The sequence below is a fragment of the Rhinopithecus bieti genome, unplaced genomic scaffold (genome assembly GCF_001698545.2).
Source record: "Rhinopithecus bieti isolate Rb0 unplaced genomic scaffold, ASM169854v2 scaffold_7901, whole genome shotgun sequence".
In the NCBI taxonomy this organism is placed as follows: domain Eukaryota; kingdom Metazoa; phylum Chordata; class Mammalia; order Primates; family Cercopithecidae; genus Rhinopithecus; species Rhinopithecus bieti.
In genome coordinates this window covers 685690-712098 of record NW_016805596.1, presented here as the reverse complement: position 1 = coordinate 712098, position 26409 = coordinate 685690, and the positions used below count along the sequence as shown (strand labels likewise).

The following is a 26409-nucleotide window of genomic DNA, read 5'->3' as shown; positions in this document are numbered from 1 at the left end:
GGACGAGCCCCGCGCGTCGGGCCCGGAATAGCAGCCTCGCCCCCGCCCGGCGCGGCTATTTTGAGCCCCTCCGCTGGGGCCGAGGCGCGGAGGCGGCGGGCGGCCCGGGGTCGACACGCAGGCTGCGTCCTCGCCCCGCGAGATTGGGCCTCTCGAGGACTGTGCGCTGTGGCCGCGCAGGGCTGGGCGGCGGGGCTCCTTCTCCCACGCGAGGCGTCTGCGCGGAGGGGCACCAGGAGCCGGGGCGCTCGACCCAAACGCCGCAGACGGAGCGAGGCTGCAGCGCCCCCTCGTGTCCGCAACGGGCAGCGCGCCCCGGTCGGGTCTCGCGTGCTGAGCTGCCAGCAGGGGTGGATGACGGGGTCCCAGCCTCCTGAGACCCTCGATGGGGACACAGGGTGGCAGTGAGACACCTGGGAGTCACAGGTGCTCGCAGACGCAGGTGACCCCAGAGGCGCAGGTACGGACACCGGTCCCACACCTGGAAGCCGCTGCACAGTGGTCGGCGCAGATGTAAAGCGGAAGGTGTGCGCAGGTGCGCGTCGACGCCACCCTGGGAACCCAGGACGGCTGCGGGCACTCACGGAGCCCGCACCCAGGAACCGGCTCGTAGTAAGCGCTTAATAACTAGGCGCGGGCAGAATGAATGAATGAATGAACACGGTGCTTTACAGAACCAGGAAAAGGAAGAGGCTCACAGAACCAGGGAACGATGTGTTGCGGGGGGGCGGCAAGAATTAGGCAATTATGAAGGGGCCGCTGTGGCTACCGGGGACCCCCTCCAACTCCCCCCCTACAAGGGCTGCTCTAGGGGCAGGGAACGTCCCCGCCTTGACTGCTGGGTCTGGGGGCTTGGGGGCAGATCAGAATGGGCCTGAATTGCTCCCGGGCTGGGCATGCCAGGCCAGCGTCTGTGGCTCCAGTGGGTGGGGGGCCCCTCCCGCACGGACGGCGGGCGTAGGGGAGCTCGGTGCTGATGTCTCTACCCGCTCCTTTAATAACCACCCTGCGTGAGTGGCTGACGCAGCAGCCGGCTGCTGCTGACGGGGAGTGAGGCGGCTGTAGTGGGGGGGCTGAGGTGCAAAGGGGGTGGCGATGAGTCACACAGCTGCTGCCTGGGGGAGGGGTCTTGAGCCCATGAGGGGTCCCAGAGACCTTGTCACTGGGGACAGCGCCCCTGGCTACCCCCACCTCGATCCACTTGAGGGTGGGAGTGAGTCTGAGGCCAGGAGTGGGACCGGGATTTCCCTGAGGTGAGCCGCAAAACGGGGGTCTCTGTACCCCAACTCCCCCCAGCTTGTGAGCAGAGGGTCAGCCCTCCTAAGACTTTCTGGGGCAGAGAGGCAGGGGTCCACGCTGGCTTCTTCCACCAGGGCCGGGGGAGGGGGCAGCATGAGATGAGGCCTGGGCGAGGAGCAAGTGGTGGCCATAGAGGGCCCCCCAGAGGCTTTGGGGCCGCCGAAGAGTAGGGAGTGAGGGTCCTTGCATACCTGGTTCTCCAGATGGCGGAGGCTTTGAGACTCCCTTCTGTCAACCAGGCTCAGTAGGGGAGGTCTGTGGAAGGAGAGAAAAGGCCTGGGTGGAGGAGCAGAGTGGCCCTGGCCTGGCGTGGGGAGCGAGTGCGCATTCGGTGCGCAGCACGGTGGGTGGGGAGGCCGAGGGCCGGGCTGAGTGCTGGGGTGCAGTGGGGACTCGGGGTGTACGCCTGCACCCGACAGCAGGGACGCACAACACTATCTGGCCAGGCGAGTGTGGGGGTGTGGGCGATGCACCCAGCCGTGAAGTCGCGGTTCCAGTGGGAGTTAGGCTTAGGTGCGGGTTGGAGTTTGTAGGCAAACTGGGTTGCGTAAAGTTGGGGTGCACCGAAGTGTGGCGAAGTAGGAAGAACTGGGATTGCGAATGTTGGGGTTCGCATGAATGGGGTTGTCTTTGTTGGGGTTTGGGTGGGCATGGGGTTGATGGCAGGAATGGAGTGCTGGGGTGCTGGGAAAACTGGGACGTCGGTTATATTGGCAAGAACATCACGACAGGTATCGGGGTTCAGATGAAGTTGGGATGTCTGACAACCGGGGCTTGGTTGGGTAAGGGATCTGGGCTAGGTTATGTCGGGACTGCTGGAGCACAGGCAAAGTCGGGGTCCTAGTGACACCCAGAGGTCCCCATGAGGCCGGAGGCCTCAGAACCGGGGCTAGAGGCCCATTTGTTCCCCGCCACGGGCCAGGGAGAGGGCACGCGGAACTGGGTCAGCCCCGCCCCGGCGCGCGCTGGCCACGTCCCTCCGAGCGCGGGCGGGGGACTGCGGCCTGGAGACGTCCCGGCCAATCGTCGAGCCCGACACCAGCGCGCGGGAGGAGGCGGAGCGGAGATAGACCCGGCCCCCAGCTCATGAATATGAGACGCAGGAGCGGCCTCTGATTGGCCCGGGAGGTGCAGGGGGCGGGGCCCTGCGGCAGTGTATATAATGCCGGGCGCCGGGGCGCCCCCCCTCACTCGCGCGTTAGGAGGCTCGGGTCGTTGTGGTGTGCCATCTTCCCGCTTGCGTCAGGGACCTGCCCGACTCAGTGGTGAGGGCCCTGGCGGCACCGGCTCCGAGGAACTCGGGGCGGCGGGCGGCCTGCGGCGGCGAGGCGGGGCCGCAGCGGCACGCCCCTGGGATGGGGCGGTGCCGGGCGGGCCGGGTGGAGTCCGCCCCGCCGGCGGCGAGGGGCAGCGGGAGATTGGGCCGAGTAGCGGCCAGAGGGCCTCTCCCCCGGCCCGGGCCGCCAGCGACCGGCTGCCGCCGCAAAATGGCGGCGCCCGCTCGAGGCTGTCCTAGCGAAATGGCGGGAGTACGCAAGTGCCCGGATGAGTGGCGCAGGCGCGCTCGGGGCGCATGCGCACCGGCGGGGGGGGCCACGCTGGCGCGCCGGGTCTCCAGGGCCCGTTTCCCTGCAGTGGGCTGGAGGTATCCATAAACCAACGCTTTTGTTTCCGGAGCCTCATTTTTCTCCTTTTCCCACTTGTGATTGCATTGAGTGGAAAGGCGACCTCGCACAATTCTGTGTAGGCATGGGCCCGTTCCAGTGTGTATCCTCGTCTGCCACGTCAGTGCTTTGCGGCCCAAACTTTTGGGTCCAAGTTGGCACGCCCCCAATGCCAGACTTACAAGGTCTAGTTTATCAGCGCCACTGGGTGGTGGGCCATTCCCAGCCAATGAATGCTTTGTCTGTGTCAGGCCACTGACTGCCCCTTTAAATAGCAGTTCTTCCTGAATGCCAGTTCTCCTGTCTGGAAATCCTGCGTCATCCATTTCCGGGGCATCCCTTCCTCATTCCCGGCAGAGGTCCTTCTGTAAACAGTTAGTGCCGCCCCGAGGTGCCCCCCAGCACGGGGGCCTCCCTGACACCAGCCCCCCTAGTCTCGGGGAATTTTACAGTGAACAGAAGCCACGTTCTGGTCCAGCACAAGTAGAAATCAGCTGGTTTAGGGTTTGGAGTTGGCACCCAGTTCGGAAAGGGAGAAGCTGAGGTGCAGTCTGCCCACGGCACGACTGGAAGATTGGGGGGGGGGGGGGGGGCGGAGGAGATACCGGAGGCCCTGTCCCATGGGGAGGACCATGGACATGGGTGCGGTCTGCCTTTAGTCTGGGTGGTGGATGGAGCCGAAGGGACTGGCATTCACTGGTAAATGCATTCACTGGTAAATCAGTTTGAATTAAGTCTTAGGTGGCTGAGTGCGGTGCGTTACCCCTGTAATCCCAAAACTTTGGGTGGCCAAGGTGGGAGGTTTTTTTTTTTTTTTTTTTTTGAGACGGAGTCTCCCTCTGTCGCCCAGACTGGGTGCAGTGGCCGGATCTCAGCTCACTGCAAGGTCCGCCTGCCGGGTTCACGCCATTCTCCCGCCTCAGCCTCCCAGTAGCTGGGACTACAGGCGCCCGCCACTACGCCCGGCTAGTTTTTTGTATTTTTTTTAGTAGAGGCGGGGTTTCACCGTGTTAGCCAGGATGGTCTCGATTTCCTGACCTCATGATCCGCCCGTCTCGGCCTCCCAAAGTGCTGGGATTACAGGCTTGAGCCACCGCGCCCGGCCCAAGGTGGGAAGATTGCTTGAGCCCAGGAGTTTGTTTTTTTTTTTTTTTTTTTTTTTTGAGACAGAATTCCATCCAGTCTTGTTGCTCGGGCTGGAGTGCAATGGCGTGATCCCGGCTCATCACAACCTCCGCCTCCCGGATTCAAGTGATTCTCCTGCCTCAGCCTCCCCAGTAGCTGGGATTACAGGCATGCACCACAATGTCTGGCTTGCTTTGTATTTTTAGTGGAGATGGGGTTTGTTCATGTTGGTCAGGCTGGTCTCGAACTCCCGACTTCAGGTGATCCACCCGTCTCGGCCTCCCAAAGTGCTGGGATTACAGGTGTGAGCCACTGCACCCAGCCGAGCCCAGAAGTTTCAGACTAGCCTGGGTAACAGTGAGACCCCATCTCTACTAAAACAAATTAAAAAAAAAAAATTAGCCAGGCGTGGAGGTGCACATCTATAGTCCCAGTTTCTTGGGAGACTGAGGTAGGAGAATTGCTTAGCCTAGGAGGTGGAGGCTGCAGTGACCCATGATTGCACCACTGCATTCCAGCCTGGGTGACAGCTTAAGTCCTAGGTATGAGTTTTGGACAAAGAAAAACAATAACCTGATTTTCTAATATTTCCCCTAAAAAACACGTCATTTACATAAAATAGGAAGCAGGAAGAGGTGGTGAGAGATGACCCCTGTTGAGGATTTCATTGGTGTCTGTCACAGGCCCCCATGGCATCAGATGAAGGCAAGCTTTTTGTTGGAGGGCTGAGTTTTGACACCAATGAGCAGTCGCTGGAGCAGGTCTTCTCAAAATACGGACAGATCTCTGAAGGTGAGGCTGGTGCTGGGCCAGCGGCCCCGGTGGGGCTGGCTTGTGTTCCTCCTGCGTAGGTACAGCTGGGTGCTGACTGCAGACCTCTCTCCCCTGCACAGTGGTGGTTGTGAAAGACAGGGAGACCCAGAGATCTCGGGGATTTGGGTTTGTCACCTTTGAGAACATTGACGACGCCAAGGATGCCATGATGGCCATGAACGGGAAGGTGAGGATCAGGGTGCTGAGCGGGAGCCCCGTCCTGAGGATGGGGCACCCACCCACTAACCTGTGCCACCCGCTGGTCTCCAGTCTGTAGATGGGCGACAGATCCGAGTAGACCAGGCAGGCAAGTCGTCAGACAACCGATCCCGTGGGTACCGTGGTGGCTCTGCCGGGGGCCGGGGCTTCTTCCGTGGGGGCCGAGGACGGGGCCGTGGGTTCTCTAGAGGTGAGTGCTGTGAGTGGGCCCTTTGGGGATGCTGTGAGGCACTGCTGGTGGGAGCTGGTACTCACTTCTTCCTGTATGCAGGAGGAGGGGACCGAGGCTATGGGGGGAACCGGTTCGAGTCCAGGAGCGGGGGCTACGGAGGCTCCAGAGACTACTATAGCAGGTGAGGGGTGAAGGCCAACCTGGGCACAGGTGATTGCGGGATGGCCAGCTTCAGTCCCAGGTCCCTGGGGGAGCTGAGATGAGGCTGGCTGGGCAAGGAGTAGAGGCGGGAGGGGGCCCAGGCCAAGAGGAGAGGAAACTGCTCAAGACAGTGGCAGAAGCGGGAAGGCCAGGGGGGCATGGCTGGTGCAGGTTTTGGACGATTTCTGAGACTACCCTGCTGGGGTCCTTGCGTCCCCAGAAGGGACAGCTGGCATGGGGGCTGATGGCTCAGCCTGCTGTGGCAGAGCAGAAGTAGACTGGTACCGTCCAGTACTCACGTCTGTCTATCCTGCAGCCGGAGTCAGAGTGGTGGCTACAGTGACCGGAGCTCGGGCGGGTCCTATAGAGACAGTTACGACAGTTACGGTAAGTCGCGCTCCGAGGGTGCCACACTGCTGTGGCCTGCGGTGGGAGCTCGGTTCACCTTGGCACCTTCTCCAAGCACTTTAGGCTGGACACTCAGATCTTGTCACTGCGCTTGCCTATAAGAGGCGCGTCTGTCCTCTCAGAGCCATTTCTATCGCAGGACACAAAAGCCAAATGAGACTGACCAAAAAGGCAAGGGAGCGCGAGGGCCCGCTGGGCAGTCAGCATAGGTGCATGTGAGGCTGCAGGCCAGCCTCCCTCGGCTGTGGGGGGTGGTTGCTCCCCGGTCGCAGGCCACGCCCTGGTCTGGCCTCTGGGGTGAAGCTGCCTCTCGTTGCTTCGGTGCCTTTACACTGTGCCTGCTTCTTGTCCTCAGCTACACACAACGAGTAAAAACCCTTCCTGCTCAAGACCGTCCTTCCAATGGCTGTGTGTTTAAAGATTGTGGGAGCTTCGCTGAACACTCATACGTGTAGTAAACGCGCCTCCTGGTATCCCCACTTTCGTAGTCGTTTCGGTTCTGATCTTGTCAAAGCCAGCCTGACCGCTTCTGACGCCAGGATGGCCTCGTTACTAGACTTTTCTTTTTAAGGAAGTGCTGCTTTTAAGGGTTTTCAAAACGTTTTGAAAAGCACTTCAGATTTACTTTTTTGACCATGAGCCATGAGTTTTCAAAAAAATCGGGGTTGTGTGGGTTTTGGTTTTTTAGTTTTTGGTTGTGTTGCCTTTTTTTCTTTTGGTGGGGTTGGCCCCATGAAGTGGGTGCCCCACTCACTTCTCTGAGATCGAACGGACTGTGAATCCGCTCTTTGTCGGAAGCTGAGCAAGCTGTGGCTTTTTTCCAACTCCATGTGATGTTTCTGAGTGTAGTGTGGTAGGACCCCGGCAGGTGTGGCAGCAACTGCCCTGGAGCCCTGGCCCCCGCGCCCATCTGTGCTGTGCGCCCCACAGTAGACGTGCAGACGTCCCTGAGAGGTTCTTGAAGATGTTTATTTATATTGTCCTTTTTTACTGGAAGACGTACGCATACTCCATCGATGTTGTATTTGCAGTGGCTGAGGAATTCTTGTATGCAGTTTTCTTTGGCTTTACGAAGCCGATTAAAAGACCGTGTGAAATGAACCTTGCTCTGACAATTCCCTTGCATTGCACCACACACTCCCTGCTGCAGGCTCCTGCAGCCAGACCTGAACAGAGAGAAGGCGGAGAAGCAGCAGGTCTGCAAGCCTTCCCTGGGGCCTGCAGAGAGCTAGAAAGGGAGGCCCAGCAGATTGGCGCTGGTCAGGGTAGGGGAGCCAGGCGGGGTACGGGAGCGGGCAGCTCAGGCCTCAGGGCAGCCCGGGGAGGCTTCTGGCAGTGGTGGCCAGAGGGCTGGACTGTGCGGGCAGCTTAGCAGGGACAGTGGACGTGCACCCGACGCTGACCTGGACTGCCTCAGTCTAGAAGCAGGCCAGAGAGCGGAGGCACGTGGCATCCCAGGGCGACCTCAGACGGCCAGCCGGTTAGCTAGTTCTGCTGTTGCTTCACGAGTTCTGAGCGTTCTCTGCTAGCCTATGGAAGCTGCAGCCCTCGGAGGACAGAAGTGTTGTGCGCCCAACAGAACCCTCTGAGACGCAAGCTGCTCCCTTGGCTAGCTCATATGTGGAAATAGCCCTGTAATTCGAGGTAACTCCTTTCGCTCGTGCCCACATCCCTCTTGTCGAGAGCTCATTGAAAGTCATGTGCCCGGGGAATGTTCATGTGACTGTTTTTTGTTTTTCCTTTTTTTTTCAACTTTTTTTTTTCTTCAATTAAGCTGGAACTAAAGTCAGGCCTGGCCATTACGCTCCCCACCTGCAGCCAGGTGCAGGCTGGGCCCAGTCATGCCTGGCTCTTAGATGAGGTCCCTTAAGCAGGATTGGAGACCAGTGAATGCCCCCGCCTTTTCGATTTTTTGCTCATCAATTGACTGTCTTTTCCAGACCTCTTAAGTCACATTCTTAACTAGCTGTCTCTGATGTATGTTGCCGCCATTAGTTTTTTTCTAGAGCCCACATTGGCCCATGTAGCTCCATCCCATGCGGGTAGCTGGCTCTGGCTGCGCCCCCAAGGCGCAGACCCGCCCTGGGCACGCTGGCCTGTGATGGAGCCTGAGGTCACAGCCCCGTGACTAACCTGAGACCTTCCTAGGGGCTGTGGCTGTTTCCGGGGAGGCTGGGAGGGGCATCTGTGAGCCCCGTGGAGGACGCTGGGAGTAACGCTGCTTTGCTTTGGCAGGTTGAAGGGGCCCGGCCAGGACTCGGGGAAGGGTGGCCTGAGAGCAGCGATGACCTCTGGGGTCACTGTCCCAGGAGGGACTTCACCTGGAACAAGAGCTGGAGGCAGCCGCTTGCCCCGGAGGCTTGTCCCCTGTAAGTGCTTTCGGGAAGAGTGGCATGTGCCTGAGCCCTGTCCCGGGCGGAACCTGGGCCTTCCAGTGAGTCCTGCTGTCCCGCACCTGTGGCCCCGCAGCGGGCGCCTTTCGGTGTGTGTGGGGTGCAGGGCAGCGCCTCCCGGGAGCGCCGGGTCCGGGTCCGCGCCTGGAGCCCGCGCCTCCCTTCCTCCCTCCTCCTTCCAGGAGGCGCTTCGCGAGCGAGGTGCGGGCTCAGGGCCTCGAGTCTCTCCTGGAGGACGGGCTGCGGTGCCCTGGCGGCTTGCGGGGCGGCCAGTCCTTGCCCACAACGATGTGGAGCCCTGTGAAAGTCGGGTTCGAATAAAGGGCCACCTGTGCACCCAGAAAGCCGAGTCTGTGGTTTAGGGGGGCTGTCGGCAGAGCGGGGCCACCGGGAGAAAAGCCTGCTGACCTCGGTTCAGAAAAGCCTAGCAGCACCCGACAGGGAAAACCGCAAGGGTCACCGTCGCGCAGTGACCGGAGGGGGTTTGCAGCGCGGAGACGTCGGTCCCGCGGGATCTGAGGCGCACTCGGCTTCGGGGGCAGCGGCCGCGCAGACGCTGTCAGGCCCCGTCTTGGGCCGAGCCCCCGGTCCCCTGCAGCAGGCTGGGGACGGGGGCGCCTCCTTCCTGGGCCCCGGAAACAGCCGAGGCGTCCTCACTGCCCGTGAGGCCGGGGCAGGAGGGGCGGGGGCCGCCCCGAGGCGGGTGGGAATGAGCGGCCCGAAGTCCTGAGGTCCGCGTCCGCCCCGTTCCCCCGCTACCAGCCCGATTTATTCGGAAGCCACGCCCCCGCACGCCGGGCTGGTAATCCTGGACTCTGCCTGCGGCGCCTTGCCAGGACTCCCACGGGAGGGCTCCCACGGGCGGGGCTCCCACGGGCGGGCTCCGGGCCTCCGCACTGGCTCCTGGAGCGGGACGACGAAACAAGCTCAGCGGCGGGCGCATGGGACACGGTGGGTAGCGCGGGGGCTCACCAGGCGGAGGAGGGGCCGGGCGTCAAGCTCCGCCCCCGCGCCCCATTGGCCAGCATCATCACTGCGCGTCTGACTGACAGCCGTGCGTAGGGGCGGGGCGCCGCCATCGCTTCCGCCGGGCCATGGGGCCGCGCGTGCTGCAGTCGCCGCCGCTGCTGCTGCTCCCGCTGGCGCTGCTGCTGGCGGCGCTGTCGTGCGGTGCCAAAGAGGCCTCGCCGCCGGGCCCCGCGCAGGTCACGTTGTCGCCGCCGCTGGTCGTGACGAACGGGAGCCAGCCGGGCGCTCTGCATAACAGCACGCACGCGGGTCCGCCGGTGTCGCCGGGCTCGGCGGTGAAGCGCTCTTTCTACGTGATCCTGGGCTTTTGCGGCCTGGCCGTGCTCTACTTCCTCATCCGGGCGTTCAGGTGCGTCAGGCGCACACGGGCACCGTCTCCCAGCCGTGGCCAATTAGCGCGCGCCTCGTGCGTCACGTGCCGGGCCGCGGGGTCCTCCCCTCCCTTCCTCCCTCCCTGTGGGAGTGGGCGTGGGCGGAGCTGTGCGGGGATCATCACGTGGTGTAGGCGGGGCATGGCCACGTGACTCGCCCGCTATCCAGCCTGCGCCTGGGCGTCGGGGTGCCCAGCGTAGCCGCCTCTTAACTCGTGGGTGACGCTGCCCGTTTCCCATATGGAGCCACCGAAGCCGGAGCGTGCCGCGCAGGGGTCAGGCCCTGGCGGGGCGAGGGATCCTCCTTGTCTCCTTGTCGCCGAATGCCCGTCCTCGCTCTCATCTTCCCGCCTGCAGCCGCGACCCTTCCGTGGAGTCCCGATTCTTTTCCTTTGTGCCTCTACCCACTGAAGCTGGGCCTTCGCCAGCGTCGGCCACGTGCCCGCCTTGGGTGCTCCCACAGCCCGGGAGGTGCGGCTGCGTCCCCAGACCCTCGCGGGTCCAGCTGTAGGCAGCCCCTGGACAGCAGGGGCCTCTGCCTGGTCAGGCCACCCCGGCTTCCCTGGCCTGTGGGCCCAGTTTCCTCTGGGCTTCTGACTACCCAGTGTGGCTGCTGCTTCCGGGTGGGAGCGACACAGCGAGGACGTTATCCCTCCCCATCACCACCCTGGCAAAGTCAAGCCGCTTATCTTTTTTTTTTTTTTTTTGAGACGGAGTCTCACTCTGTCGCCCAGGCTGGAGTGCAGTGGCCGGATCTCAGCTCACTGCAAGCTCCACCTCCCGGGTTCACGCCATTCTCCTGCCTCAGCCTCCGGAGTAGTTTCTACAGGCATCCGCCACCTCGCCCGGCTAGTTTTTTGTATTTTTTAGTAGAGACGGGGTTTCACCATGTTAGCCAGGATGGCCTCGATCTCCTGACCTGGTGATCCGCCCGTCGCGGCCTCCCAAAGTGCTGGGATTACAGGCTTGAGCCACCGCGCCCGGCCCGCTTATCATTTTTTATAAGTTTTTTTGTAGGGATGGGGTCTCGCCATGTTGCCCGTGCTGATCTGAACTCCTGGGCTTAAGTGATCCTTCTTTTTCGGCCTTCCAAAGTGCTGGCATTATAGATGTGAGCAATGTGCTTGGCTATGCTGCTTTTTAGGGGCCCTGTGGAGAGCCTCCCCTGTGCTCCACGCCCCTTCCTGTGGAAGCACCTGCTGGGCGCTCTCCCCTGCCTGTGCCCTGCACCCTCCCTGCCTCCCTGGCTGCTGGGGCCACCAGTGGCTTGGCACTGAGACAGCCTTCCATTCTGTTGTCTTTGGCGAAGTCTCACCCCTGTGTGAGCCTCAGTCTTTTCATCGGTGCAACGGGAGTGACATCACCGTGCCTCTTCTGGGGTCCTGGCACAGGGGAGATGGGAGGGCCTGCTAGGGCACGTGTTTTCTGACTGTCACCGCCTTGGGAGAGAGTGGTAATCACTTGGCGATTAGGACATGAAAGAAACAGGCAGAGCAAAACCAAGGAGGTCTGCAGCAGGCCTGGAGGATCCAGTAGAGGATGGCAGTGAGGGTCCTGAGGGAAGGAGGAGGCAGGGTTGGCAGGGAGGGACCATTGGCAATACCTGGACCTACTTCCAGGTTGAAGAAGCCGCAGCGGAGGCGATACGGACTCCTGGCCAACACCGAGGACCCCACTGAGATGGCCTCGCTGGACAGCGATGAGGAGACGGTCTTTGAGTCGAGCAATCTGAGATGGTGTGCACCCTTCCCCAGCTCTGGGGCCTCCGTGGGCAGGCTGGGCTGGAGACTCAGCAGGATCCGGTGACTTGGGCAAGCAATGGAGTGGTCTCTACAATCACAGCTGACAGCGGTGGTCAGGCCATGGCCTCCCTGGGCAGGGCTCATCCCTTCTCCCAGCCTCTATTTGCAACTTTTTTTTTTTTTAACTTAAATTATTTATTTATTTGTTTGTTTGTTTTTATTTTTATTTATTTTTATTTTTTGAGACAGAGTCTGGCTCTGTCGCCCAGGCTGGAGTGCGGTGGCCGGATCTCAGCTCACTACAAGCTCCGCCTCCCAGGTTCACGCCATTCTCCTGCCTCCTCCTCCCAAGTAGCTGGGACTACAAGCGCCTGCCTCCTCGCCCGGCTAGTTTTTTGTATTCTTTAGTAGAGACGGGGTTTCACCATATTAGCCAGGATGGTCTCGATCTCCTGACCTTGTGATCCGCCCGTCTCGGCCTCCCAAAGTGCTGGGATTACAGGCTTGAGCCACCGCGCCCGGCCTATTTATTTATTTTTGAGGTGGAGTGGCACGATCCCAGCTCACTTGTACCCTCTGCCTCCGGGGTTCAGGCAGTTCTCCTGCCACAGCCTCCCAAGTAGCTGGGATTGCAGGCACACCCCACCAGCACCACGCCCAGCTAACTTTTTGTATTTAGTAGAGATGGATTTCACCATGTTGGCCAGGCTGGTCTCCAACTCCATACCTCAGGTAGCCCACCTGCCCGGGCCTCCCAAAGAGCTGAGATTGCAGGCATAGCCTCCGCAGCTGACTTAAGTTTTTGTTTTGTTTTGAGACGGAGCTTTGTTCTTGTTGCCCAGGCTGGAGGGCAATGGCATGATCTCTGCTCACTGCAATCTCCGCCTCCTGGGTTCAAGCAGTTCTCCTATCTCAGCCTTCTGAGTAGCTCGGATTACAGGTGCCCACCACTATGTCCGGCTAGTTTTTGTAGTTTTAGTAGAGACGGGGTTTCTCAATGTTGGCCAGGCTGGTCTCGAACTCCTGACCTCAGGTGATCTTCCCACTTTGGCCTCCCAGAGTGCTGGGATCACAGGCGTGAGCCACCGCGTTCAGCCTTCTTGTATCTTTAAGACGGGAAAGCAGCTGCAGGGCTTAGGGTAGTGGATGCTCAATCTGGGCCCCTCCCTGAGACGAGGTCTAAGTCAGGTGCAAAATTGACCATAGGATGCTTCTGAGCGGGCAGCGTTAGGGAGGGTCTCTCCCTGGTAGGTAATGGGGCTGGCTCCTGGAAGAGTGTCTCAGGCCGAGGGAACAGCAGGGACAGAGGCGGAGGCTGGGCAGACGTCAGCGGGCCAAGGGTAGGCCTGGGTGTAGAGGCAGGTATTGGGTGAGCGGGGTTCTGGGCAGGGATTGATGGCTGTGTTGTGCTGCAGTGTGGCTGCTGGGGGGACCTTGGCCTGTTGAGGGGTGGCAGGCATGGAGGCTGGGAGACCAGGGGACAGGGCGGCCTCTGGGGACAGTGTGAGTTTTCGAGGCCCCAGGGAGGGTGGCGTCGGGATCCCTCCCCAAGGTCTTGCTCCATTCTGGGAACCCCTCCCAGGTTTTTTCTACCTCCTGGCTGGGGGCCTCTTCCGCCAGGGTGGGCAGTTGAGTAGGGCCCAGGAGGCCAGGGGAGGAAGGGTGGGCCGTGGTGGGCCAAGGGGGCCTGGACAGGCTGCCTGCTGCTACCTGACCTGGGTGGGCCTCTGCCCGGCTGGGCGGGCCCTTCACTCCTCACCTCTCACCCTTGACCCCCTGCTTCCAGATGCTGAGCCAGGGAGGCGGCCTTTCCAGCGGCCATGAGGGAAGGACAGGAGATGGGACCCACCCCAGTGCCCAGCAACCCCCCGCTCCACCGCTCATTCCCCTGCTGGCCCTGGGGCTGGCCTCACCCAGTGCCAACCCGAGAGCTCCTTTTGGAACCTGTGCAGCCTGCCTGCCTACTGCCACCTGCACCTACCGCCGGACCACACAGCCTCGCCTCCTGGATGCGGCCCCAGCCTGGCCGAGGGTCCCAGGTGAAGACCGGAGGGGCCCCAACAGCTGCTGCCCAGGACTCTGAGGCCCCCTTGCCTGACTGTGACTTGTGTCTCTCCCCTGCTCCCGCGGGGGCATGGCAGCCCAGAACCGAGGCTGGGTGGGCAGGTGACCCAAGGGACCTTTCTGGGAACGCCTTCCCACTGGGCTGGGAACAATAAATGCAGCCATGTCTCTGCAGCTGGTGCTGACCCCATGCCACCTCCAGACCCGTGCATACTGGTGCAGCCAGTGTAGGGGTGGGTGGTGGAGCAGGGCTCAAGCCAGCCTTGGTCTGTCTGCAACCATGCTTGGGTTCTCCAGCCTTGCCCCCAGGTGAGGATCAGGCCCTGCCTGTCAGCACTTCTTTTCCTAGAGGAAACTCGTATTCCATCTGTCAAAGCCCCTGCTGCAGGGCCCCCTTCTCTATGCCATCTTCAGCCTGGGTCTCATGGGGCCTTCCCTGGAGGATCCCCATATCACCTCACGGATACCTCTGGCAATGATTCCGGGGAGTCCCAGAGCTTTGCTGTAGGAGGCTGGAGTTCCCCGTGGCCTGGGCCCCCATGCCGGGTACCCCTCCTCCATCAGTCTCCTGTAGAAGGTGGAGCCTGAGACCCCATCCCCGGCAAGGCGCTTAATCGGCTTCCCTGGGGCCTTAATCAGCTTCCCTGGGGCCTTGTTCTTCCTGCACGGGTGTGTGTCTGTGCGGAGTCCAGTTCTGGCCTGTCCCCCTGTCCCCCATGAGTTTAGTCTTGGAGAGACCATGGTAGGTGGGTACCCACAGCCTGAGGTCTCCCCCAGGCAACCTAGCTGGAGCCGCCACTGCCCTGGCGTGAGGAGCCGCCGCCACCAGGTGGCAGCCTTGGGCCGCCCGGTCCCCTCGCTGTCTCCCTGGTCCTGACCCTTCATGTGGGAAAGCCGGTCGGGCACCGCCCATTTGTCACCCCACTTCCTGAGCCCACCGTGTCCCCACGTCCACCAGGGGATGGGCAGTCCCTCAGGTTTGTGCATCTCACGGACCTGCCGACCCCGCCTGTGCCGCTGCCAGGGTTGGGAGGGGCTGTCGCCCCCTCAGACCAGGGTCCCCTGTCCTGGTACCATCTGCTCCCTTGGGCATCTCCATCTGACCAGACCCTGCCAAGACCGTGCTCACGTTTCACCTTCCCCCTCCAGTACCCCGGGTCCTTCTCCGCCCTGGCCTCAGCCGCCGCCTCCAGGAAGTCCTCTCTGCCCACCCCAACCTGTTCTTTAGGGGAATCCTGCGGGGAGGGTTGGGGAAGCAACCGTCAAAGTGAGGCCACAGACCGAGAGAGGCCCCCGAGACTGCAGGTGGGGGGGCAGCTTGGCTCGGCCTATGTGTGGGACTGGGGACAAGCAGGTGACACCTATGCCCCGGGGTCTGCTGTTCCCCATCTGTCTGGCCCTTGCGTCTGTCTCCAAACTCTCCCGTTCGCATCTCTCCATCTGCCTCCTTCACTTTGTGTCCGTCTCTGTCTCCATGTCTGACCCTCTGGGACGTGCTTTCAACAGGCACAGAGACCGGCCCCGGCCCCCACCCTGTGATCTGCGCCCCACGTCCCACAGCTCTGAGCGTTTTCACCAGCTTCAAAAGGCACATTAATTACTCTAATGAGGTCAGGAGAGACCCGCGCTCTGCCATCCGGAGTCAGAACATGCCGCAGCCCCCAGCCCAGCCGCCGCCGCCCCTCGGGCAGGGAGAGGAGCTCTGCTGCCTCCATCCCCTCTGCCTGTCAGGGCCCGTCAGCCGCGCTGCGCCCCGTGTTGGTGCAGAGTAATTGGCAGCCCCCCAAGGTTAATGCACTGTTAGGGGTTCTCCCAGGCTAAGAGCCGGAAAGGGGCCTGTCGGCGAGAGATGAAAGGCCCCAGGTCTTGGCCGGTGCTCGGCCTATGTGTGTGTGTGCGCACGTGTGTGCCCGTGGGAGTGCGTGTATGTGCAGGTGCCTGTGAGTTTGGGGGGTGGGCAGTGGCATCCTCCACCTCCCCCATGCGGGCACAGGCACCAACAAAACAGCTTTGTAGACACAGTCCCACGGATGGGATGTCTGCAGCCCCACGGGACACGCAATCACACACATGGGTGTGACCTGCTGAGATCCTAACCCCATGCCAGGGGGTGTCTCAGACCCACACCCCCCACCCTTGCTCCTCGGTGTGCCCACTGGATAAGCAGCGTATCAGACCCCTGCCTCTGGGTGGGGGTCTCTGCCTCAGCAATGGGTCCGGCCCAGGCTGGAGTCCAGTGGACTCACTGCACGGCTTTTCTGCCTGTGAAATAGGGATGGGTGGGCGCTGGGGACGTGGCCTCGAGGGCTGGATGTGTCAGGTTCCTTGTGGTGCCGGCTTGTGCCCGCAGCTTGGGGCCTGACGTTCGTCCTGGGGAGACAAAAACGGGGCTCCTCTGCCGCCCTGGTGCCAGGGTGTCCCAGGGATGCGACCCCGTGCACCAAATCAGTCACTTGGGGGTTGGCAGGCAACTGAGGGTGCTGAGACCCCCGTACCCTCGATTCCCCACCTCCAGGGATCTCACCCTCAGGTGCCCATCTCCTCTGGGGGGGGCCTGAGCCACCACTGCCCCCACATTGAGGCCACTGACCTCCCCGTCCCAGGCCAGCCAGACCCTGAGAAGCACCCAGTGGTTTGCTGTGGGACACAAAGCCACACGTGGCTTTTCATGTTTCTTCATTAAGTTACATAAAACTGAAGGTGCGGGGCCTCAGTCACCTTGGGGAGAGGTCTGCGGCCTCAGTCACCGTAGAGAGAGGGCCTCAGTCTCTGTGAGGAGAGGTCTGGGTCCTCAGTCACCGTGGGGAGAAGTCTGGGGCCTCAGTCACCGTGGGGAGCCAGAGGCTCCTGCTCCGGACAGCGAGTGGTGGGGGCAGGGACATTTCCTTTGTATGGGAAGTTGTGGACGCTGGTGGTGTCTGGACACTGGAGAATGGGTCTGTGTTCAGGCCCTGGACCTGAAGGTAGGATGAGGGAGAGAGGAAGGAGGAGGAAGGGGAGGAGGGAGGGGAGAGAGTGGGAAGGAGAAGGATATGAATGGAGAGGAGGGATGAGAGGAGGGAGGCGGGAAGGAGGAAGAGGAGGAGAGGAGGGTGCAGAGAATGGGGAAGGAGGGGAGGGTAGAAGGGGAGGAAGTGTAAGAAGAGAGGGAGAGAGGAGAGGGAGGGGTATAAGGGGAAGAGGTGGGAAAAGGGGGAGGAGGGGAGGGGTAGTATGAAGGGGGAAGGAATTGAGGAGGGAGGAGAGGAAGGAGAGAGGGAAGAGGGAGGGGAAAAGTGTGAAGGGAAGAAAGGAGGGGAAGGGGGAGGAGGGAGGGAAGAAGGGAGGGAGGAGGGGGAATGTGTGAAGGGAGGGAGGGGAAAGGTGTGAAGGGAAGGAGGGGGGAGGGTGTGAAGGGAAGGAGGGAGGAGGGTGTGAAGGGAAGGAGGGAGGAGGGTGTGAAGGGAGGAGGGAGGGGAGGAGGCAGGGAGGAGAGTGGGAAGGGTGGGAACTGGGGAGGAGGGTGAGCTGGGAAATAGGGCTGTGTGCCTGTTCCCTTCCACCACCGGCTGCAGGGGTTGCAGGAATCTCGGGTCCATGGCTGGACGGGGCTGGGGATTTTCATGTTACCCGCTGGAGAAAGGGATACGTTTTTATTTTCAAGGACAGTGACCCAGCCCAGGGGAAACGCCCCTGACCCCTGGGGCAAAGTGCAGACCCCAGCTCCGTGCTTCGCAGGTGGGACAATGGACAGGGGTCGGGCTCCCACCCGGAGTGGAGCCCATGACCTGCCCAGCCCCCGGCGCCCCATGACCCCTGCCGCCTGATCCTTGCCTGGCTGAGATGGGGCTTCTGAAGGCTGCTGGCTGGCACCAGGGCAGGCTGCGGACTGGGTCCAATTTATTCTGTAATGAGAAATTCTCCCCGCATATTTTTAGCTTTCTCCTGGCGTCGCGGCCTTTGAAGGCTGAGGGGCTGCGAGACGCTGATCCCAAGCCCTGTGGCCTGGCCCTGTGGGCAGTGGGCAGCGGGTGCCGGGCATGGGCTAGACAAGTCTACCCCTTCCCAAGTTCGGGTAGACCCCAGGCCCAGGAGTGCAGAGCAGGGGGTGGGGCCAGACCCCATCAAGCCCTGTACTGGCTCTGGACCGGGGACTGAGGGCGACCCTGGATAAACCCTGACCTTGGCTGACCCCTGTCCCCAGCGTGAGCCTGACCTCTGACCCTCAGCTCCACAGGAAGCTTACTCTAGAGTGATCTCCGGCCACGGCCGCGTCCCAAAGCTGGGACAGCCCCCAGCCCCAGGAGGGAACAGGGCTTCCTGGGCCCCCACAGTGGCCCCCCAGCCGGGCGGGGCTTTGCTAGGGCAGCCTGGCCCTGGGGCCAGGCTTCAGAGACGCCATGCCCTCCCCTTCCCTCCCCAGGTCCTTCCTCCAGGAGCGGCCAGCGGGCGCGGGGAGGTTGAATGGGGGACGCACCGCCTTTGTTCCCGTCCCTGCTTGGGCTCTGACCTTGAGAGAGAGACAAGAACAGAAGGAAAACGGAGCTTCTGCTCAAATCCGCTCAGCGGTGGCGGTGGTGGCGGCTCTCGCCTCGGTGGCCCCTGCATGCAAATGAGTGGCCCTGTCATGCCTGGGTGGAGGTGGTGCCCTTCCAGCTCCTACCTGTGCAGGTCCCAGTCCTAGTTTGAGAAGAGATGCTCTCCTCCCAACCCTAGCCCACCCCTGCTCACTCATGAGATCCCTTGAAGCAAGAGGAGGCTTCTGGTCCCAGGGCAGAGGGAAGCTTCCAGACCTCCCACCTTTGCCGGGTGGCATGCTGGGGCCAGGCACGCCAAGACCCCAGGTTCACGGCTCCTTGTCCTGTGCTGGGGTGCAGCCGCCGCACCTCTGCTCCGAAGGTGCTCGTCTCCGGGAGTGGCCATCCCCCTCCCTCAAAGAGCCCGACCAGACCAAGCCTCCTGGGACGCTTGTCCAGCCTGCGTGGGCCGCAGAGCCCTGTGTGGGTAGAACCGCAGGCCCTCACTCCAGGGGCACTGAGAGAGTCTGTCTAGAGGGCCTGGCAGGTGACTCAGGGCCTGCCTTAGCCACCACCTGGGACAGGTTCTCACCCTTCACTGAAGAGACACCCGGCCAGCCTGAGACGTCTGTAGTGGGGTCAGCGGATGAGACCTGGAGCTCAGAACAAATGGGCTGAGCTCCCTGGAGGGCAGAGAACTGAGAACCTTGTCCTGGCAGGGACACTAGAGCACTGGGTGGGACAGACTTTTCTGGAAGAGCAGGATTTTAACAGGAAGAAAAAGTGGAAGGACTTCCCAACAGGACACAGCCCGAATTAAAGAAGGGTGGTGTGGCCTGCTGGGGAGTGGGGGGAGGAGGGCACGCTGCAGGAGACACAGGACAAAGCCCACCACATCTCAGTGCTGTGGGGCGGTGGTGGGTCCCGTCCCCACCCCACCTTGCTGGGGCACAGGTTAGCTTGACCATCTCTGGGCTCACGGTCCCTGCAAGGAGTTTGGGTAATGCCTCATACAGGGACCTTCAGGTCCAAGGGCTGTCAGTGCCTGCACTGCCGTTCCCTCTCCTGCACTGGGCCTGGTGAACGAAACTAGCTTAGAGAGCTACAACACGATCTGGGCGTCGCCAGTAAAGTCTAGCCAGCACTTGGTGGCAGCGTACCCTCCACAAGCTCAAGAGTCTGGTGAGGGAGGCTGTGGCATGAATAAGGGTAAAAACAGAGGGCAGGCCAGGTGCAGTGGCTCGCGCCTGTAATCCTAGCACTTTGGGAGGCCGCGGCCGGAAGATCGCCTGAGCCCAGGAGTTCAAGACCAGCAGGGCCAACATGGCCAGACCCTGTCTGGATTGGAAAAAAGACAAAATAGAGGCCAGGACCCCAGTTCCTCGCCTGTGTCAGCCTCCCAGGAGGAGAAATCACTGGGCATTCCCCAAACAGATCAGACCCCAGGCCCTTGCATAAGCTGTGACCCCGGGCAGCGGCCCTCCCCTGCTGCAGGATTCCTGCATGGAGACTGGCTTCACTCTGGGCTTCTTGGATCCCATCCCCAGCTGCTCAGACTCTGCACCTGTCCAACTACTATGCGCCCGGCACCCTTAGGGCTGAGGTAGGGACTTATTCCATCCCTAGGGAACAGCGCGGTCGGGAGAGGCGACTCCCAGGAGGGCCCCAGGGAGGCCGCAGCACGAGCAGCTTTGGACTTTGGCCAGCGCCCCTCTGAAACTCTGCCCGGACCCCCGCAGACAGGCTGGAGTTGGCCGAGCCCGATTTGGGACGCGTGCGTCGGGGTTTGTGAGGCTGCGGATAGCGCTGGAACCGGGCAGGTGAGAGGCCCGGGACCCAGGGCCAGGCCGGGAGGAGTACTTGGGGGCGCGAGAGGCAGGGTGCGTCCCCGCTGCTCGGAGACCGCGGACCGGGCCACGCGGATGCCGGCCGGGGGCGCGCAGAATCGGGGTCGCTGGGGCAGGCCCCGGGGGATGAGCCTGCGACGGGGTGGGCCGGGGCAGGGGCGGGCGCAGGCTGGAGACCCCGGCCCAGTCCCCGTGCGGCTGGGGCACGGCGGTNCCCCTACGCGCGCGCCGCCTCGGGGATACAGGCGCCCGGTTCCCGAGGGAGCCCCCCAGGGAGTTTCGGCCCCCCGGAGTTTGGGGGACTCACCCTTTTCGCACCTGCCTCCCCCGTGGCGCCCCATTGCCCTGCGGACTTTGGGGACTCGCATCCCACATCCCCAAGAGCGCTGACGTCTCCTGGAGTTTGGGGAACCCCTCTGACACCCTCTGATGCCGGGTAGCCCCTGAGTTGCCTGCCTGGACTTGGGGGACCCCTGATCCACCCGCCTCTCTGGGGAGCCCTCTAGGTTTCGCATTTGGTGGGGATCTCTGGGGACCTTGGCACCGGAGGTGGGGGACTGTGGCCCTCGAGGGATCTGTGGGGACGTCCTGCCCGCAGGTCCCCAGATGAACTTGGGGAAGTTGGAGTGTCCCTCCCTCGGGACCCAGCATCTGCTTCACTGCAGGGGGCCAAGGACCCAGCTTTGAAAGGAGACTGAGGGGTGGGGGAGCTGGGGGTCAGCCCCTGGAGGGGCAGTGGAATGGAGTCCTCTCCTGTCCTCTGGGCGCTGACCGGGAAACTGAGGTGCAGAGGGAATGAGGGGCTGGCTCAAGGTCATGCAAAGGGGGGACTTGGGGCGGGACCCAGGTGGCCCAGTGCCCTGCCTGCCACGCCCGGCCGAGATGCCCCACCCGCCTGCCGCAGGCCACCGTGTTTTGAACCAGGTCCGGGCCAGGCACAATGTGGGGGACAGGAGAAGCCCCCGCTGGTCAGAGCAAGAAAAGTTTGCCGGGGCCTGGCCATGGCCTGGACATCGGCAGAACCCTCGGAGTCATCCCAGGGTCTCCAAGACTGGGGCAGGCTGCGGCTTCCCTGGGGGTCCCGTGGGAGCCGGGGCTTTGGGGGTCCTGGGGCTCTGGAGGGAGTCAGCCCCAGCACTCAGGGTGTCACCGTCTTCCCAAGGCACGCAGAGCTGCACATCAGGGGCCAAGGCGGCCCCCTCACTCTTCTGCCACTGGTCACTTTCTCTCCGTTTTCCAGCCGCTTCCTGTGCCGACCCAGCCGCCCTCCGGAGCCCGCCATCCCTCCTTGTCCCCGCTGTCTCCTGCTGTCCTCGGTCCCCGGGAGGAAAGTTGCATGAACGGGCCTCTTTGAGGCGGGCTCGGGGACAAGGGCGGCCCGTGTTCCGCCGTGGGGGTGGGGAACACGCACAGGCCCACCCCCCACCATGGTCGACAGCCTCAGGTCGGGCCCCTGGGGGCTGAGGGCAGGGACCCTGGGCCACTGGGAGATGGCTGGCCCACCTCAGAGCGGGTCCCTGAGCCGCCCACTGTGCTGGTCACATGTGGGTTTGATTAAGGCTGTCGCTGGCCGTGCGGGGAGTCCAGCGGGCAGCGCTTCCCTGGCCCAAGTTTTTGGTTTCAGCTGCGGAATCTCCCGTCCCCAGCATGGCCTGTCCTTTGTTCTAGCAAACGCCAAACACAGGAGGACCCGGGAACCGGGGGAAGAAGGGGGTCGCCAGGGCCGCCCTGCTGCCCCACCTGCCACAGGGCTGCAGGCTGCAGGCTGTGGGCAGGACCCCCGGCCGGGGGAAGGAAGTGGCCTCCCCGATGCCTGGCTTGGCCCAGCCACCTCCTGTTGCTCCGGGTCTGACCTGGTTGCCCAGCTCAGACTGCTGCCCGAGAGAACGGCCTTGCTGGTCTGAACAGCCGACCTGGGCAGCACCAGGGCTGCCTCCTCCTTCCTCTCCTGCCTGCGGTGTCCAGGGTTGCTGGGAACGGAGCTGACACCCTGCAGTGGGGCCCAGGGCTGGGTGAGCACCTTCCCGGGAAGCCGGGATCCGGCCAGAATCGGGGCTTCGTTGCCGACATCGGGGGTCTCTGCAGTTATCAGATCTGGTGTCCAGGGCACCTACCCGTGACCTGTGCCTGCGTGGCGGGGTGTCGGGCATGGCAGGGGGTGGCGCTGGGCCTCCGTATCCAAGGGGACTCTGTGGAGGGGCATCGGCCTGGGGAGAGGAGTGGCATCAGCCAGCAGGCCTGTATGAGGCTGGGCTGGCCAGGGAGGGATGATGGGGTCGGGCAGATGTGTGGGGGATGCAGGGACCCCGAGTCTTTGAGAGCGGCCTACAGAAAGGCACTGGGAGATGGGGGCGGCTGCGATGGGGGGCAGACAGCAGCGTGGGCACCACGGGACCGTGTGCTTCCGTGTGCTTGATGGGCCCGCAGGCCCAGGCAGTGCCGCAGCATCACCGGCTGCCCCTTCTGCCCATTGGCCTGGCACCTGTGCCCAGGCAATAACTGGTCTGTTTCCACATCACACCCTCCCTGCTGTGAGGTGCGCTGCCTGCACCCAGGGGGCCCCGCACCCACCTCCTCGAGCCGCTATAAGGTGGGGCCCCGTTCGGTGGTCTGGCCAGCCGGCCCTGCCACCCCCACTGGTGACTGCACAGCGTCTGTCCGACCCACCCCCCACCTAGGCTGGATACACCTGAGCTGGCAGCTAGGCGTCTCTGGGCCTGTTCCCAGCCAGGCCGCATTGGGCTGGGGCGTCCGGGGCTTGGACCTGGCCAGCTGCCCTCACCTGCCCTGCTCACGACACCGCGTGTGCATTCCCACGGCTGCTCCTGTGTGTTTGCGTGTGGGGCGGGGGAGGAGGTGGTGTGCAGGTACGCCTTGGAGTCATAGCCGGCTGCAGGTTACATGTGTCTGTGTGTGGCAGGAGGCTGCGTGAAGCCACAGGGCACAGCTCTGGCGTGTTTGCACGTGTCTGCGTGATTGCATATGAGGTGCATGTGTGTGTGCATGAGTGTGCCTGTGTATGGCACCCGTGTTTGCATGTGCGTGTCCGTACACAGAGCGTCTGCAGTGTCCGAGGTCCCTGTGCGTGTCTGCCTGTGGCATGCATGCATTTTGTCTGCATGGAGTGCAGGTGTGTGTACGTGTCTGTGTGTGGGGTGCATGTAAGCGTGTCTGCCTGGGGGCAGCACTGGCTGTCAGAGGGCTTGCAGTGTGGGGGCAGTGGTGGCCCTGGCACAGTCCACAGCAACCCCGATGCTGGCCCTACCTCTTCTCCATCCCCTGGGGATGGGACCAGGGCCCAAGTGCAGACGGCCATTGAACCTCAGAGCAGGGTGGACGCAGGGGCCTGCGGTCCCCGGGAGTCCTCACCTTCTTATTGGAAATCTGCAGCCATGTGGACTGGGCTGCGGGCACTGGGTGGGCGCCTGCCCACACCGGGCATCTCTGGGCTTCGGCCACCCTCCTGGGGTTCCCCACGGACCCAGTGGCCCTCAGGTGTGAACAGCAGCTGGGCTCCCCTCAAACACCAGTTGGAAAACGGTGACCTGGGCGAGGGCTCGGTCCCCGAGGGAGGAGCTGCCCCCCCGGCAGAGGGCCGAGGTCAATGTGGCATCCTGCTCCCCGTGGCTCCGCCGGCATCCCTCGGCCTCTGGGGGAGGCAGCTTCGAAGGGGGTGATGCCGTGTTTTGCTGCATGAGGGTTTTTTGTTTTGTTTGAGGGAAGCTGGTCCACTCGGCACTGGGGGGCTAGGAGAGCCGGGTGGTGGGCCTGGGGGATTCGGGGTCTGAGGATGGGGTCCTGGAGGCCGTGGGGTGCCCAGACTGGCTGTGACGTCGGGCAGGTGGCTCAGCAGCCTGGAGTCCCCAGGCCTGCTCCGTGAAGCAGGGGTGACGGAGCCCTGCGGTGGGTGCAGCTCGTCTGATAGGGCCTGGAGTGCACGGGCAAAGGCCTGAGGGTGGTCCCAGGGGTTTAGCGTCCCCTCCCCAGAAGGGAAACCGAGGCAGATCCTGTGGTGGGGAGGAGGTTTCCGCCGAGGCTCCATGGTCTCTTTGTCTCACAGTCTCTTTGGTCTCTGTCTGCCCCATCTCTGCGCATCCTGGGGTGCCATGAGTGGCCCAGGCGTCCGCCTCCACCTCGGGCCTCCCTGGGCGGCCTCAGTTTGCAGAGAAGGGAACAGAGGCTCTGTGGTGGGGGGTCATGAACGCAGTGGGATTTGACCTCCCCCCGTCTCTGGGCTGACGTCTCCACAGGTCTGCAGGGGACCGGCCCAACGTGGGTCCCTCAGGGTCACAGCGGAGGCAGAGGGTTGTGCATTCATGGGGGTCTGGATGGCAGCGTTTCTGTGGAGCTGGTGGTCACCTTGTCATCCACGAGGGTCCTGCCCCGGTGGCCGTGTGTTCCCTGGGACATGGCTTCTCTCCTCCTCAGGAACCAGGATGCGCCAGGCCTTGCCCCGCGGTCCTGTGTGTGGGACCAGCCTCTTTTGCAGATGGGTCCTCAGGGAAAGCTGGGCTTTGTACCTTGCTAGGGGAAGGGCTGAGCCCCTCCCGTCCCTGTGCCCACCGTACCCGTCGCCCCAGACACACGGCTGGGAGCCTGCGGAGGACCAGACGAGCCGGCGGGGTTTTTGCTTTAACCTCAAGCAGGCGTTTGAACTCTGTGGCCGAGCCGGCCCTGGTGGGGGGGCTCGTGCCACGCCTGCTCCCAGACCAGGCTGGTGTGAGGTCTGGCCAAGAGACTCAGTGGCATGCCCCCCCACCTCCGTGCATCCCTCGTCCGCCTGCCCTGTGAGTCGGTGGTCCCCACTTTATGGACAGAGCAGCCAAGACCCTGAGAGATGGTGACTCACCCAAGGCCACCCGGAAGTTGGGCACAGTCCAGGTGTCCCCACCTGGGGCAGGCCCAGGGGAGCCAGGAACAGCCCTGGGAGGGGCCAGAAGGCGGGTGACTGACAGCAACTGCGCCCGTTGCACTCTGTACCGGGGCCACCCACGCCCACGGTGATGGAGGCCCAGGCGGGGCCGACCCTGCCCGGTCTACCTTTCCCTCCGGTTGCATTTTTCCTCTTTTGCTTCATTTCTAGGGCCCTGCCTCAGTTTACCCTCATGCACCACAAGGCCATACTTGTCCTTTCTCAGGCAGACCCTGCACCATCCTGGGGACTGATTTCCATTCAGGTCCCACCCAGGTCCTGGGCAGGAGGAAAAGCGCCAGACCTCAGTCACGGGGGACATCTCTTTTGTTCCTGGAAAAGCCAGGTGTGGTTGCTGGTGTGGGTGCTGTCATCCCAGCAGGTCTTGCTGGGGGTGGCAGGAGGGGATGGGCGACCTCAGCCCCACGCTGGGCCTCAGGACCCGGACTGCCTGCTCATCTGGCCGGCCTGGGCCTCCCCGGGAGCTTCTCTACCTTGGAAGAGAGATGGGGACGGGCGCAGGCGTCCACCTGCCCACCCAACGGGGTCCTGGCTGCTGGCCACACCGCTGCCTCAGTTTCCAGTCCTGGAAGGCGGCCCAGCCCACCCCCAACCCAGTTCTGGGTGAGATTCCTAATTAGTCGCTTAGCTATTAGCGTCTAATGACTTGACAATTGCCCGATTGGAGCTAATTAGCTCCAGGCCGCTTGCTGGAAGCGGGTGACAGCTGGGAGGCCCGCCCGGGTGGGCAGCAGGGTGAGGCTCTCCCTAGGTGAGGCTCTGCCTAGGTGAGGCTCTGCCTGGGGCCTGGAGGGCTGCCTGGAGGCGTGGACTTTGGCACCCGCAGGTTGAGCAAGCGTGGGGGGAAGGTGTGGCCGGCAGAGGGAACCCGGAGGAGTAAAAGCTGCCACCCCGCTCTGTCTGGGAAAAATCCCAATTCAGTCATTAACCCCTTAGTGAGAATTTCAGTCTATCTCTGCTGCTCCCAGAGAGGATTTGCATATCGAGACTTTATCACTAATGGAGGAAGCTAAGGCTTTGTCTGCCTCTCCCCAGGCGCAGTTTTGGGGTGGGGGCCCCCTCCCCGCTGCAGGCGCCACCCTGAACAGGGGCAACGCGCCCGCCTCAGGCTCGCTCGCCAACTTGGAACTGGGAACGCCAACACAGCAAGGCCGCCACTGTTTCAGAGACGCAAAGGGAAAAAAATGGCCCCACGCCAGCAGCCAGAGCTGGGGGTGGGGGTTCCCCTAGGACCTGCCCCCCAACACACACACCTGCGGGCTGCTGCCGACAACTCTGGCATTTCAAAGTCCTCACCTTTTGACCTTTTTAATTCACTCGTTCAGGCAAGAAACACATATTGAGTGCCACTGTATGCAGGGCCTGTGTAGGGCCCTGGGGAAGGGACAGAGGAGGCCAACCTCAGGGTCCAGGATTCAGACAGCAAACCCTGTAAAGGAACAGATGTGATATGGGGCGGGGCACAGGGAACAGCACTGCAGGCAGTGGGAACAGGAACAGCTGGGAGGCTGGTGTGGCTGGAAGGGAGGAGTCTTGGAGAGAGGAGGATGAGGAGGGTGGAGCGGATGGGCCATATAGGCCTGGAGGGGTGTACATTTTATTCTGAGGATCAAGAATGGATGGAGGGGTTTGA

At 62.6% G+C, this 26409-nt stretch overlaps 2 protein-coding genes across 5 annotated transcripts; both read left to right on the top strand.

Annotated features, from left to right (window-relative positions):
• The first annotated feature begins 2423 nt into the window (after positions 1-2423).
• CIRBP (cold inducible RNA binding protein) lies at positions 2424-8638 on the top strand. 4 transcript variants are annotated; one of them, XM_017873032.1, is made up of 8 exons: positions 2424-2564; positions 4772-4880; positions 4982-5088; positions 5172-5310; positions 5392-5473; positions 5810-5880; positions 6257-8270; positions 8477-8638. In XM_017873032.1, exons 2-7 carry the CDS (start codon positions 4778-4780, stop codon positions 6271-6273), a joined length of 519 nt encoding a protein of 172 aa, XP_017728521.1. In that variant the 5' UTR covers positions 2424-2564; positions 4772-4777; the 3' UTR covers positions 6274-8270; positions 8477-8638. The 4 variants fall into 4 exon arrangements, with proteins under 4 accessions (XP_017728521.1, XP_017728523.1, XP_017728522.1 ...); XM_017873033.1 differs by having other exon boundaries at positions 2429-2564; positions 8137-8270; XM_017873034.1 differs by having other exon boundaries at positions 2426-2564; positions 8137-8638.
• An 88-nt stretch (positions 8639-8726) lies between these two features.
• On the top strand, positions 8727-13690 carry FAM174C (family with sequence similarity 174 member C). Its single transcript, XM_017873035.1, has 3 exons — positions 8727-9672; positions 11314-11430; positions 13223-13690. Coding segments are annotated over exons 1-3 (402 nt in total). The 5' UTR covers positions 8727-9388; the 3' UTR covers positions 13224-13690.
• Positions 13691-26409: the final 12719 nt, after the last annotated feature.

Excerpts from the sequence above, each read along its gene's own strand:
- CIRBP (XM_017873031.1), top strand. The coding sequence starts at position 4,778 with ATGGCATCAGATGAAGGCAAGCTTTTTGTTGGAGGGCTGAGTTTTGAC. Across the intron at positions 5,311-5,391 it reads GGGCCGTGGGTTCTCTAGAG|GAGGAGGGGACCGAGGCTAT; the intron begins GTGAGTGCTGTG and ends TCCTGTATGCAG. Across the intron at positions 5,474-5,809 it reads TCCAGAGACTACTATAGCAG|CCGGAGTCAGAGTGGTGGCT; the intron begins GTGAGGGGTGAA and ends TCTATCCTGCAG.
- FAM174C (XM_017873035.1), top strand. The coding sequence starts at position 9,389 with ATGGGGCCGCGCGTGCTGCAGTCGCCGCCGCTGCTGCTGCTCCCGCTG. Across the intron at positions 9,673-11,313 it reads TTCCTCATCCGGGCGTTCAG|GTTGAAGAAGCCGCAGCGGA; the intron begins GTGCGTCAGGCG and ends ACCTACTTCCAG.